A 12,702-nucleotide genomic window follows, 5' to 3' on the forward strand; every position below is an offset into this window, starting at 1 on the left:
AAGCCAGGCATTTGTCCCATGTGACCTTAAATTTTTACTTAGTATCTTATAAAGAGAGAAGGGTTTGAAAAATACCTTACTGCACACTAAAAAAAAAACCATACTGGCAACAAGCTGGAAAATCAGCAGTAAGCCTTGCAACCTCTCTGTTTTGTTTCTAAAGTAATAAATTCAAATAACAGTATTTAAAATTTTAAGGTCTTATACATTGTAGATAATGGAGTATTGCCCATTGTAGGTATTGGTGCATTCTAGGTTGATCTCTTTGGAGAGTTCCTGAGATGAGGCCTTTGAAAATGAAGTGGTTATGGCTGGTAGTAGCCTGATGTTCTAGGTTTTTTGTATTTTCTATAGGAAAACTTTGTCATTCTATGTGTTTGTGTGCGTATGTGTGTGTATATATATATGTGTGTGTGTGTGTTTATACATGTAAATGTGGTGACATGAATGCCGTTTTATAAGGTGAAGCAGAACTGCTGTTTAATCTCTTGATAATATCCTTCCTCCAGCTGTTGTTTCTCTTCTCATCCTACTGATTCATTTGGATTTGCATTCCATAGGAACTAATATACCAAGGGAGTTAAGAGAATGCACTTAAAATGACAAGCCCAAATTATATTTCCCCCACCGTGCTTTAATTCTGTTCTTTCACTCATGTTTCCTACAATAGTGTTATTTGGCACAATACTTCCTTATATTGCTTATATTTGATATTTTCTTCTCTTACATGCACATAGACAAGTATCTTTGTGTTACAGTATAGCAAGTTACTAAATTGTGACATATTCTTAAAGTTCAATAAGCAGTTATAGTTTCTTCTGCCCAACACCAGCTACCACTTTTCTCCCTTAAACCAAAGTCTAAATTTGTTTGCTATCATGGTCTGGCTTCAGGACAACTGCTTTTGAAAGAGTGTATTTTCTGTTGTCACTTGTCAGAAAGTCTTTATTGTTACTGACTGTAAGATATTATTAGATCTTGAAAGAAAGAATATGGAAGAGAGGAATTTTATCATCTGAATTCAGAGAAGTAGAGATGTGATAATTCTAAAATGGGAAGTCTTGTTGAGATGTCTACTAAAATAAAAAGTTTTTGATCAAAAGTACTGTTTCTTGCAACTAGAAGCTTGAGCTTTAAAATAATGTTAACACTATTAAGCATACATTGGTGGTTCGTAGTCTGTACTGTTTATAAAAACTTTACCCTGCATTGACCTCCATCTCACAGTTGAATTTCGTAGTGATTTTTTTATCTTCAAAGTCTTAGATTATAAAAAAACGATGTGCAAGAGATCAGAAATATTGTCTGCATGTCAGAGAACCCACTTTTCTAATGTCCTTCCATTTGTAGACTATTAAATTCTTATAAAATTCATCTAACCGGTTATTTGAAATTGTGTACCTGGGAGAAGGTGGTATCTTCCTTCCCCTGTCTGGTGATGGTGTTTTATGCCCTGAAATACGAGTCTTGTTTGCTCTTGAAAATTATTTGCTTTAATATATGTGAAAATATTTTGTTCTCTGGTAACTGAGAGTTTTATTTTATTCTTGTTCTTTTGTTTCCCTTTATAACTTTCAGTGTTGATTTAACTTCTGCAGGCCAGTGACATACCAAGAATATCGAGAGCGCACACAAGAGACAGCTGCTCATGCCAGTGGATGGAACAAGGTACCAAATAAGTGACTTTCACTTTGATATCTCTTGCATCAGTTGCTCAGAAAACATGAGGAGGGTGTGCATACCTGGTTTCAGAAGTAGTTGTCTCAAATGGTATGAAGCTTCATTGTAGAACAGCATGCAAATTTGTAAGTGAACTGTCTTGTAATAGTTTTAATGTAAAATGAGTAGAATTACTGCCCCCGAAATTAGTCTTTCATTAACCATTCAAATTTGTAATCTTAATCATTCTCTGACAGGTTCAGTGTGCATCAGAAAAATAATGAAATATTTGCAAATTTAATCATAAATTGAGTGTTTAAAATTTAGTCTTAAAGTATATTTTTCCTATTTTAATTTTTTAAAAGAAATATTTCATCTCCTTAACTAGATTTCCCTGCGTGCTTCAGAAACTGATCATCTAAGCAAGGGTGTGGGGCACTTTTAAAGCAGTTTGTTAATGTTTCTTGACAAGTTACTGCCCATGGCTATGTCAATTATAATTGGTGTGTTTGCTTTCAGTTTATTGTATTGTGACTCATAGCGTTTTAGCTTAAACAACCATGAAATCTGATTATCAAGAAGGTTCTTTAAGATTCTATGTTTTTCTTTTCAGTTGGTGTAAACTATAAATGGGCATAAAACTAGACATTATGGCTCAGATGGCCAGGGGGAGATGGATGGAGATTTATTCTCTACTGCATCTCCATGTGCTGTTGGTACACAGCTGTTGCAGCTATAGCACTGGGTAGATCGATCATCCATATTGAGAGTTTTATGATTCAGTTATATTATTCCTCCATTGCTGATACATTTGTGCAACCTCTGTGATTAATGGGTTTTGGTCCACATTAGCTTTTGATTGAGAATATCAGTCAGATGTTGTCTTTGCCATCATCTTTACTTACCCGTAATACTTGTTGCTACAAAACTTTTAGTCCACAATCAAAACAGAACGGAAACTTTGTATAATAATACAGTGTCCATTTATATTGTTTCTGTGGTAGCTTGATATTTCAGGAATGCCTAGCAGTTCCTTTAATAATACTTGTTTTGAGGAGACTGAATACCTTTGGTTTAGTTTCATTTCCTTTTAAATTCCTTTATCGTCTTAACCAGCATCATATTTTATAACAAAAGAGATCTAGGTATCTCTCCTCCAACCTCAGTCTAACTTAATTTTCACTCTAAGAAGAAGCTGTTTGTAAAATAATTTTTAAACATAGCTATAAATAGACATACAGTGTTAGGTCTAATTAGAAGACATGCAGCAAAATGAGGCCATGCTGGCCTCAGGTTCATGAAGGATTTGTATTTAAATTGACTATCAGAAGACTTGTCTGCTCCTGCAAATCTACTGATATATTTCTGTAGGAAAAAAGGACTGTGGGAAGCAGTGAAGATGCCCATGGTATGACTACTTTAAGAGGGGAAAGACAATAAGAATAGTAGTTTACGATGAATAAAGTGTTTTCCTTGCTAAATATACTTAGTAATTAAATTTGTTAAATGTACTTTATAATGAAAAACCCAAGAGAAAGCAAGAAATACAATACTCCATAGATAGCTCTTTAACAGGTTAGTTTCTTGACACTTCCTCAGATTTTCCATAAAGGTATGTCTCTTACTGAATTTGGTTTTGTCAGTTTGCTAAGAATGATGAAGGAAGACTTTCCATCCCTCTAATGAGAAGTATTGCTGAATTGAAGCTTAGGTCCTTTGATGACTAACTGTGTAAGTTAAGAAGACATACAACAAGCTGAGCTAGCTAAGCAGAATAGTAAATCACTCCCTGTTATATGCTTTGGCCATCACACATCCTTAATTGCTTGGGTGGAGCAGAAATTGAGAAGACACAGCAATTGTCAGATATGAAGGGTTAAAAACGTAGAAGTGCTTTCCCACAGACTTTTGGCCGGTACATCTGTGATCAAGGCTTGTGGTTTGGTCCAGACTAGAAGAAATAAAATTACTAAATCTAATAGATTAAATATATATTTTAGTTTCAGGTAAGCTGCATCTCTTGTGCTCAGTAGTGGCACCTCATGCAGCAAGATGTTCTTACTTTTAGTATCCTATAAACTAATATATAAGATCTCACTTTAAATTTCTGAGTCCTTGCTGTTGAAGGGAAAGCTCCATGGTCCCTTTCAGCAACCTGGACATTGGTGAGGAGCCCAAGTCAGAATGAACTGTTTTTCTACTCCGATTTCACATTTGACAAGTTATTGGATCCATAGTGTGTGTGTGTATATGTATATATAGGTATCTATTATCATATATGTGTATATATAAAAGCTCCACCTATTTAATATATTGAATGACGTGAGCTCAGAGAGCCTCACTGATCCCCTAATGGTGCAGTACTTCTGTGGCACAAAGCAGACTCAAAGCAGTCTTTGTAAATCTTGCTTGAAGTTAGGTGTATATGAGACGCAGGTAAGCATACAATTCTGGGTAGGTATTGGATTAAAATAGTGAAGTTAGCTGGTTGCAAGTTAATATGGACAAAGGCTTGATCTGTCTGTTTTACAATTGGCAAGGTGTCAATTTTTTAGTCACACCAGTTTTCACAGAACCTGTTCATTATGCAAGCATAAGCAGAAAGAAGACACTTCTAAATGTAGCTGGTATTTTTTCCAGTTAAAAATGTGGACCTTTTCTAGAGTGCAGTGGTATGCTTGAACTGCTGAAGAGATGTGATTAACTTACGAGGGATGGAATGTAAAAGAATGTTTTCTGTCACTAAAACATCAGCGTTCATGTGAATAAGAAAATATTGCCAGGTAAACAAATGCATAGGAACATCAGTTCTTCCACTAACATCCCACAGAAGCAAAGTTTACCTGTAGATATTTGAAGTGTTGGCTCTCAGTAAATTACAGGAGAAAAAAATATTTCATGTATTTCTCAGAAATTGTGATGTGAGAGTAATAGATATGATGGATTCTGTAAAGAAAAGGATAAGGCTCTGTTTAAAAAAAAAAAATTAAAAACTGCTAAAAACAAGCTTAAACAAGATCTTATTTTTGTAATGAATATATTTGAAAATCTGGTAACAAAATACTTCACTGTTTTTTTATGCTTTGCTTGAAATTGAAAATTATGTAAATACTCCAAAAGTACATAATCCCACTATTGTGCATCGGATAAAAGGATAAAAAATACTGATATTGAGAGCCAACTGAACTGGTAGGTAGGTTAGCAGTTATCTTAATGTCACATTTTTACTGATTAATGGGAGCTAAAGAGCAATAAAACAAAAATGTAAGAACTAATAATGTAAAGAAATAGGTGAATTTTTGTGTTGAAGTAGTAAAAAGTTACACAGAAATGGCAATTACTTTCAATATATCTTCAAAATAAAAAAAACTTCAAGATCTCTCTTCAAAATTGTAATATTGTAGTGTGGGATTGCAATAGTATAACTGGCAGAAATCTTTCATATACACAATCAGAAATCTTCTGATCATAAAATATTTTAATTTTAATTATTCCTTAGAAGTTTTCTCCCATCAGCTATTTTCTGGCATGCTCTGCTTGACACTGTATTTGTTTTCTTTGGTCAAAGTGAAAAGGGTCCCTCTTACTCCTTTCTATGCACAATGGTGGAGTGAATTGCAGTTGCTTTGAATTTTTAAGGCTGCATTTTTACTTAAGTCTAGTTTAAATCTTATCACCATTCTCGTAGTTACACTTAAGTACAAAAAGTTGTTGTTAGCCTTAATGGAAGTACTGTGAACTTGTTTTCTTTCTTGAATTTGGGGTAGTTTTGTGCAGACCTGGTCCTGCTCCTGCTGATCTCAAAGGTAGAAGTCTGTAATTTCAATGGGAAAGAAAAACCAGGCTGTTTGTTGGTCTGCATGGAACTGAATGTCAGCATCTGAATTAGGCCTTAAGAGTAAGGGACCAGCAAGACATGCTAAATTTGGGAGGAGTAGATGGATTAGATGTTTAAATTGGCAAAGGAAGAAGGCAATAATTTGAACTCACTTCATTTCTTAAGCAGCTTCTTTTTTGCCTTTGTTTGTCCTCCCTTGATCTTAAAGTAAGTGTCAAATATTTTGAGATCAAAATGTTCACCTTGTAGAATTATGTGGGTGTGTTCAAAGCCTTTGAAAGATACCTAAAATCTTGACAGATTTTTTTTCTTTAATCCAAAAAGACTGCAATTTCCTCTGACACTTATCTCACCTTGACCTGTTCCTTGTGCCTGTGCATGTAACTGAGTTTGCATCTTTTCTGCCTCTGGGTTGAGATTAATTACAAGAAACTCAAAAAACCACAAGGCTTTTAAAATTCAAGCACCATCTCATTTCTAGTTAAGTGAATGAAGTGTTTACTGTTCTTCCCAGAAGAACAGTAATATAATCTGTTTTTCATAGTATTGGACTCTAACTGTTTTTAATCAACTAGAACATTTTAAATTTATCAGACTGCAGGCATTTTTAAGGCCCTGTCTGTTCTTAGTGGTCCATCTGAGTCTGACTTCACCATGGATTTAGTACAAATTTCAAACCCAGCCTGCTTTTCCTATGCTTCTTCCTCCAGCTGTGCTTCCTAAGGTGTGATTTTTGGGAATAGTAAGAGATGATATTTACAGAAAAGAAGATCAGGCTAAAGGAGGAGAAGACTGGGAAAGGAGGCATTTAGAGTTCAAACTGTGCAATAGTATTAACCTGTATCTACCTTGTGTGGGCAGGAAACAGTGGTCTGATTTGCACAGTGTTCTAATGACCTTCTTCAGCCTTTACAGAGAATAGAAGTGCAATGCAGTTGTCACAAACTAGATGCAGTAAAATTAATATTTATTTTTCTCTTGTGTTATAATAGTGGCTTTTTCAGATGCTAATGATTTCAATTCATACCAGTTTTTCCTGAACTTGGCAAAGTACTGCATATAAACATTGCCCAGAGGGCCACTTGCTTGCTCTAGGAGAATAAATTTAGAGTTTAAAAGTTCAACTGCATGTTGTTTAGGCAAACAAAACCATAATTTCAGAAGGAAGTGTCTAGAACTATGTTATATAAAGGAGGTGAGTTCACAGATTACTGCATTTTCCAGAGCAATTCACATTTGGGTTAAGACTGAACATTCAGTTAAAAAAGTTGGAAGGAGAAATAGGAGTAGGAACAGAGGCAGGAAATTCTGTACGTGGTAAATTTGGCACAGGAGAGAGATTTTAAACATAGAGAGGGGTACGTGTTTATCACTTTAACCATGCCTGTAATGTTATGCTGCTGTGGGGAGTTCATAGAATAATAGAATATATAGAGTTGGAAGGGACCCACAGGGATCATGAAGTCCAACTCCTGGCCACCACACAAGACCACCCAAAAACCAGACTCTGTCTGAGAGCGTTGTCTAAACGCTTCTTGAGCTCTGGCAGGCTCAATGCCATGACCACTGCCCTGGGGAGCCTGTCCCAGTGCCCGACCACCCTCTGGGTGCAGAACCTTTCCCTAACCCCCAGCCTGACCCTCCCCTGTCCCAGCTCCATGCCGTTCCCTCGGGTCCTGTCGCTGCCCCCAGAGAGCAGAGCTCAGCGCCTGCCCCTCCGCTCCCCTCGTGAGGGAGCTGCAGGCCGCCATGAGGCCTCCCCTCAGCCTGCTCTGCTCGGGGCTGAACAAACCAAGGGGCCTCAGCTGCTCCTCATGTCTTGTCCTCTAGACTCTCACCACCTCTGTAGCCCTTCTTTGGACACTCTTTAATAGTTTGATGTCTTTCTTATATTGTGGTGCCCCAGACTATAAATTGTACTCGAGGTGAGGCTGCCCCAGAGCAGAGCAGGACAATCCCCTCCCTCGACCGGCTAGCAATGATGTGCCTGATGCACCCCAGGATGCGGTTGGCCCTTTTGGCTGCCATAGCACACTGACGTGTGTTCAAGTTGCTGTCAGCCAGAACCCCCGGATCCCTTTCTGTGGGGCTGCTCTCCAGCCTCTCATCCCCAAGTCCGTATTGTATGGATGCAGGATTACTCCATCCTAGGTGCAGAATCCAGTGCTTGCTCTTGATAAAATTGCACAGGGTTGGTGATTGCCCAGCACTCTAATCTGTCAAGATCTCTCTGCAAGGCCTCTCTACCCTCAAGGAATTCAACAGCTTCTCCTAATTTAGTAATATCTGCAAACTGAATATGTATTTTAGTCCTGTGTCCAATTCACTTATAAAACATAAAAGAGAATTGATCCTAAAATTGAGCCCTGCAGAACCCCACTAGTGATTGCCAACCAGCCTGATGTAACCCCATTTATTATAACCCATTAAGCCCAAGTTGTTTGCTTCTGTCCTGTCTAAAAGCAGAGCGTGAACTTCTAAAACACAGTGCATCTATTAAAGATTGTAAACGAGTTTGCTGTTTGAATACATTTTTGATGCATATCCCTTCAAATTACGTATAATGTTGCATTTTGTCACTTCTGGGGTAGTAAGTTCTGGACCCGTTGTGCTTCTTTACCTGAATCTCATGTTGGGAAAACACGGGGGTCAAGAAATGACTGCAGTTCTGTTCTGTGAAACTCCGAAGTTACATTGTGCTGTTTTGCTTGTCAGATTTCTTACTGTTTTGTATTGTATTTCTGCCTCTTTTCTTTATAAAAATGAAGTGTATAGTCTCTGATAACTTTGAACTTGTAGATTCAGACCTTTTCCGTAGACCACATGAGTTCTTCATTTTACCTATACAATAGTATTGATAAGGCTTTCTGTATTTACTCATTTTTTTTTTTTTTTAAGGTCTTGGTACCCCTTGTTCTGCTACAGCAATTCCTTATGGAATTAACCAGAAGAGGCCAGGAACCACTGAGTGCACTTGTGAACTTTGGGGTGACATATCTAGAAGACTATTCTGCAGACTATATCATTCAACAAGGAGGATGGGTAAGAAGACAAAGTTTAATTTCCATATTTTGTTCAAAGCTTATTTCTAAGCATAATACTGGTCTTAATAGTAGAAAAGCTATTTGTACATAAAGCAGAAAGCTAAGAGGAATTGCTAGTACTAAGCCTGTGGGAGAAGGGATGCCTCAGAAAAGGGAGAAAAGAATCAGGAGGTCAGGACCATATACTTGGAAAGAGATGCTGGGCAATAATGTATTTTACCTCTCCGCCCCAAGGCATAATTGACTTTTACCTGTTTGTTATTGATGTTGGTATTGAAGACGTATGTGATTGGACCCCACAGTTTCCCCAGCTGGTCTGTTCCAGTTCTTTGCGTGTCTGGTGTGTTGGACTGTTGTTGAAATAGAAGTCCTCTGAAGTAAAATAATAACTAATTTTCATACACTTTGTGTATGCTAATGGTTGAGCTTTTGTTTGAATGCTCTTTCCTGTTAATATACATATAGAATTACATGTACATGCAAAGACTCATAGTAAAAGAGATACAGTGCCTGAGAGGGTCGTCTTTTTAATCTTGTCTTCATGCTACAATGACTGCTGGAAATGTTATTTTTTTTTCTCCTCTTAAATTTCAAAGGGTTTTTAGAAGATAAGCAATTGGGGAGCACGTAGTACAGAAATGTCAGTAGGTACTAATTTATTATTATTTATTATTAAATAGTTAATGCATATTGGATTTTATATAGGAACAAGCAAAATTGCTTTGTGCTGCATTTCCTTATGGAAATCTTAAATTCATGATAACCAATATTCCTGAGTCATGGCATACTGAGCAAGATGCATCAAAAATGTATCAGTTAACTCACAGGTGATGAGTTGGGTCTTGAAGGCAGAGCTGTGGTAAAGGATGCTGATCTTTAGATTACTGTGTTTGGGAAGGATACCAGATTTGAATGGGATTAACCTGGGATTAGGGAAATGCAAGTTGATTTATTGTAAAAAGAAAAGCTATTCAGTAAAACCTAATGATTAAAAAGTGTTAGTAGGAAAAATCTCATTCAAAGGACTTCTCAGATTTCAGGACGTTACCTGAAATTTTCTTTAGCAGTAGTTCCAGTATTTCTGTATTTCTGCACCTACCTAACTCCTTTCACTTCCTGGCAATTGTGGATAATGGTTTTCAAAACCTCTGGGGGGGGAGGGGGGGTTGTCTTTAATGGACAGAAACACTGAACAGCATGCATCCAAATGACCTTAGGTCACTTGATAAATGCATTTCCATTTCAAAGTCTTTTCATCACAGGGAAGGCCCTTACAACTTTAAGAGGGGTGGATGTGAGAGTTATTTTTCTTTTTTCTTTTTTTTAATCTCAGAAAAGGCTGTGGTCTATTTTCTAGCCCCTATTTGAGGCCTGCTATAAACATACTTAATACAGCGCAAAGCCTCTGAAAACAAGCAGCTTTTCAGCATGGCCTCTGAGGGAGGGGGGTGTGCTTTGTGTTTGTGTGACTGTGCATGTATGTACAGGTCTGGGTAGCCAGTGTTTAATGGGCTACGAACTTGTCTGTATACATCCACTCAGGCATAAAATCAGACTGACATAAGCGGTACAGCAAACAAGCCAGAGCTATTTTTGAAACAGCAGAAGAGGCGAGGAAAGAGGCAAGGTGACAAAAATCCTTTCCAACTGAGTTAGCATAGCCGCGCTAACCCTTTGTGAGTTGCTGTGGGGCTGGGGTTGGGGGACCTGCTTTGCTTGTGGTTTTACTGGGAATGGTATTCTGGGGATGGCAATGCTGAGAGCAGGGAGTGGAAGATACTTTTATTTTTTAGAAGGATTTGGGAGAGCCACATGGCAGGCTGTTAGCTATCATGCAAGTGTTTTGCATTTTTTTTAAGATAAGCATCTGTCACAGGAGTGCTGTGTGCCAGATCAAGTTATCAGTAATGCTTTTTTAGAGCCACGGGTGATCTATAAACTTGAGTCTCCAGTGAATTACACTGCTAGGACACTAAGAGGTTGGGTTTTTATGTTATTCCAGAGTGGTGTGCAGATAAGTTTTTCCTGCAGCTGGCAAGAGCTCTCTATTTAAAACTGAAAAGGTATCGGAACAGCATATCTGGTGTTTTGTGGATCAGCAGCAGAGGAGAGCTTTACAGGAGCCTGTTTTTCAGTGCTAAACCTGAATAAAATCTGTAGTCTTTAAGGTTCTGTCTATTCCCTTGGCACTGTATAATTTGGGATCCTCCTTGGTGTTTGGATTGAAGCCTACCTTTGCCAGAAGAAAAGTAGTCAGTTGGAGGAGCAGGGGCTAGATGAGCCCTTTCTCTATACAAACTGCTGTTCTGTGGAGTCAAAACTGTATGGTGTTGCATCATGCAGTGAGACCGTTTGCTGCGTAAGGCTGTGCTGCCAGTGTACAGCTTGTAGAGCTCCGGAGATTCTGTCTGTCTACAAGGTTTCAAACTATTTTGTGGGCTTGGGCGTCTTGTAGGTGTGGGAAAGCATCTGATAGAGGACAGTAGACAACAATTATTAGAAGCACAATTGCTGGCTCAAGGGAATAAATGTTGAGAAAATGGATAGCGAGGCAACGTATTTTAGGAAATCAGCACGGCTTGTGAGGAATGGGGAATTTGAGATACTAAACTAAAGGTAGCACCTCTAAGGTGCGAAGTAACTTTTGGATTTTTTTCTCTGTTCTGTCAAGATGTGGTGATGAGTTGAACAATGAATGTTCCCCTCCCATTCTTCCTTCAGGCTCTAAAATTTCAATTCTGTTAGCTTTTAATGGTAGAGTGGGACTGGGTTGTAATGGTTGGTTGGTAGGAGAATCGCTGTCATATTTGTGGATGTGGAAGTGTATACCATATTTGGATGCTATCAAAATGTGTGTGTTGATCCCTTTCCTACTAGTGTGCTGTACTGCTTTAGGGTAAAAGTCTTCCGAAGAGGGATGTCTGCCTTCAGCGCATTGCATGCTGTGTTTGGATGCAGCTGTCATGGAAATGTCTGTGTATGAAGAGTTGAAATGACTATTCCATCTCGTTCACAATCTCATAGGTTTGCAAGTAGCTGCAAGCTGAGTTTGGAAGACTTTAGGAAAGCAAGGTAATCTTGCTTTCTTCGGAATGGTCTCCCTCTTTCACTAATTGCAGTGACAGGTTTTGCTGCAGCTCTTACATTTACTCTGCTTGATTTTAAATTTTAGTATGATCTCTCATTGGAGCAAAAAGCACGTTTGGCGTTTCAAGTGCTCTGAATAGCTACATGTGAGAATACACATTTCTTCCTTCTGATTCTGCTCTGAACCCCAGTGGTCACGCTAGGATCTTGTTTCTGTGTTGTTTTGAAGCATCACAAGCCCATTCCTAGTCTGATTTGGCAGTAATTTCATTGTACTTCCCAAAGGCAATGTTAGGGCTCAACAAACTGACGTGCGGTGTACACGCTCTCCCCTCCCCTCTCCTCCTGTCTCCTCCCTTCCCCTCCTCTTACCTCCCCTCCCTTTTCCCTCTGTCTGACTTCTCCAGGGCTGAATGTTGCTGCATCAGAAGCAATTCTTGATCTCCTGGAGAAGTGCACAGTAAGGCCAGTCAGTTGGTAAGGATTTTTTCCTCTTCCTTTCCCATCCCTCCTCCTAAGTAATTTATTTCTTCTCAAGCTCTGCGTATTCTGATTTCAGTGGTTAGATTTCATCTGTCTGGGGATGTCTGTAAAAGGGAAAAAGTATAAGATTACTTGGAAGCTAGGTATTGTTTCTTTTTTTCTCAGATTCACTCTCATGTTACAAGCCCATCTGCCTTTCATATCGCTGAAAGGGGTGAAATAAATGTATGCAGTTGGTGTTTATCAGGAACCAGTAACCTTTCTTCTCTCAGTAGGAGGCTTGCGTTTGTATTTATGACCCATAGCTGAAATCGACTCTGCCTTCCCAGGGTTCGTGTCTTAGGATGTTCAGACCTGGATTTGAATTTAACTAGTCATTTGCCCGTGTTGAAGAGGATAAAGTAAATTTCCTGGAAGCATGCATAATGTTTACAGTTTATCTCAGCTTCAGAAGGGCTGTTCTTTATCTCCAGTGTTTTGGTTTGGGCTTTTCTGCTTTTTGACATTTTCTTTGCTGCTGTTTATTGAATAATGTACGTACTAGAGTCTGTTAATCTGGAGAGAAAGGATAAAGAGGCACTTGTCATCCCA

General features: G+C 38.4%; 1 protein-coding gene across 4 annotated transcripts in view; it reads left to right on the forward strand.

Moving 5' to 3' along the window:
- The window catches only part of BCL2L13 (BCL2 like 13), a 45,118-nt gene that overhangs the window by 16,582 nt on the left and 15,834 nt on the right, over positions 1-12,702 (forward strand). For all 4 annotated transcript variants that reach the window (XM_083820305.1, XM_083820304.1, XM_083820306.1 and 1 more), the window contains 2 exons: positions 1,599-1,668; positions 8,396-8,539. In XM_083820305.1, coding sequence (XP_083676431.1) covers positions 1,599-1,668; positions 8,396-8,539 — 214 coding nt within the window. The remainder of the gene's footprint in view (positions 1-1,598; positions 1,669-8,395; positions 8,540-12,702) is intronic.

Source organism: Anser anser, assembly GCF_964211835.1.
Source record: "Anser anser genome assembly, chromosome: 1".
In the NCBI taxonomy this organism is placed as follows: Eukaryota; Metazoa; Chordata; class Aves; order Anseriformes; family Anatidae; genus Anser; species Anser anser.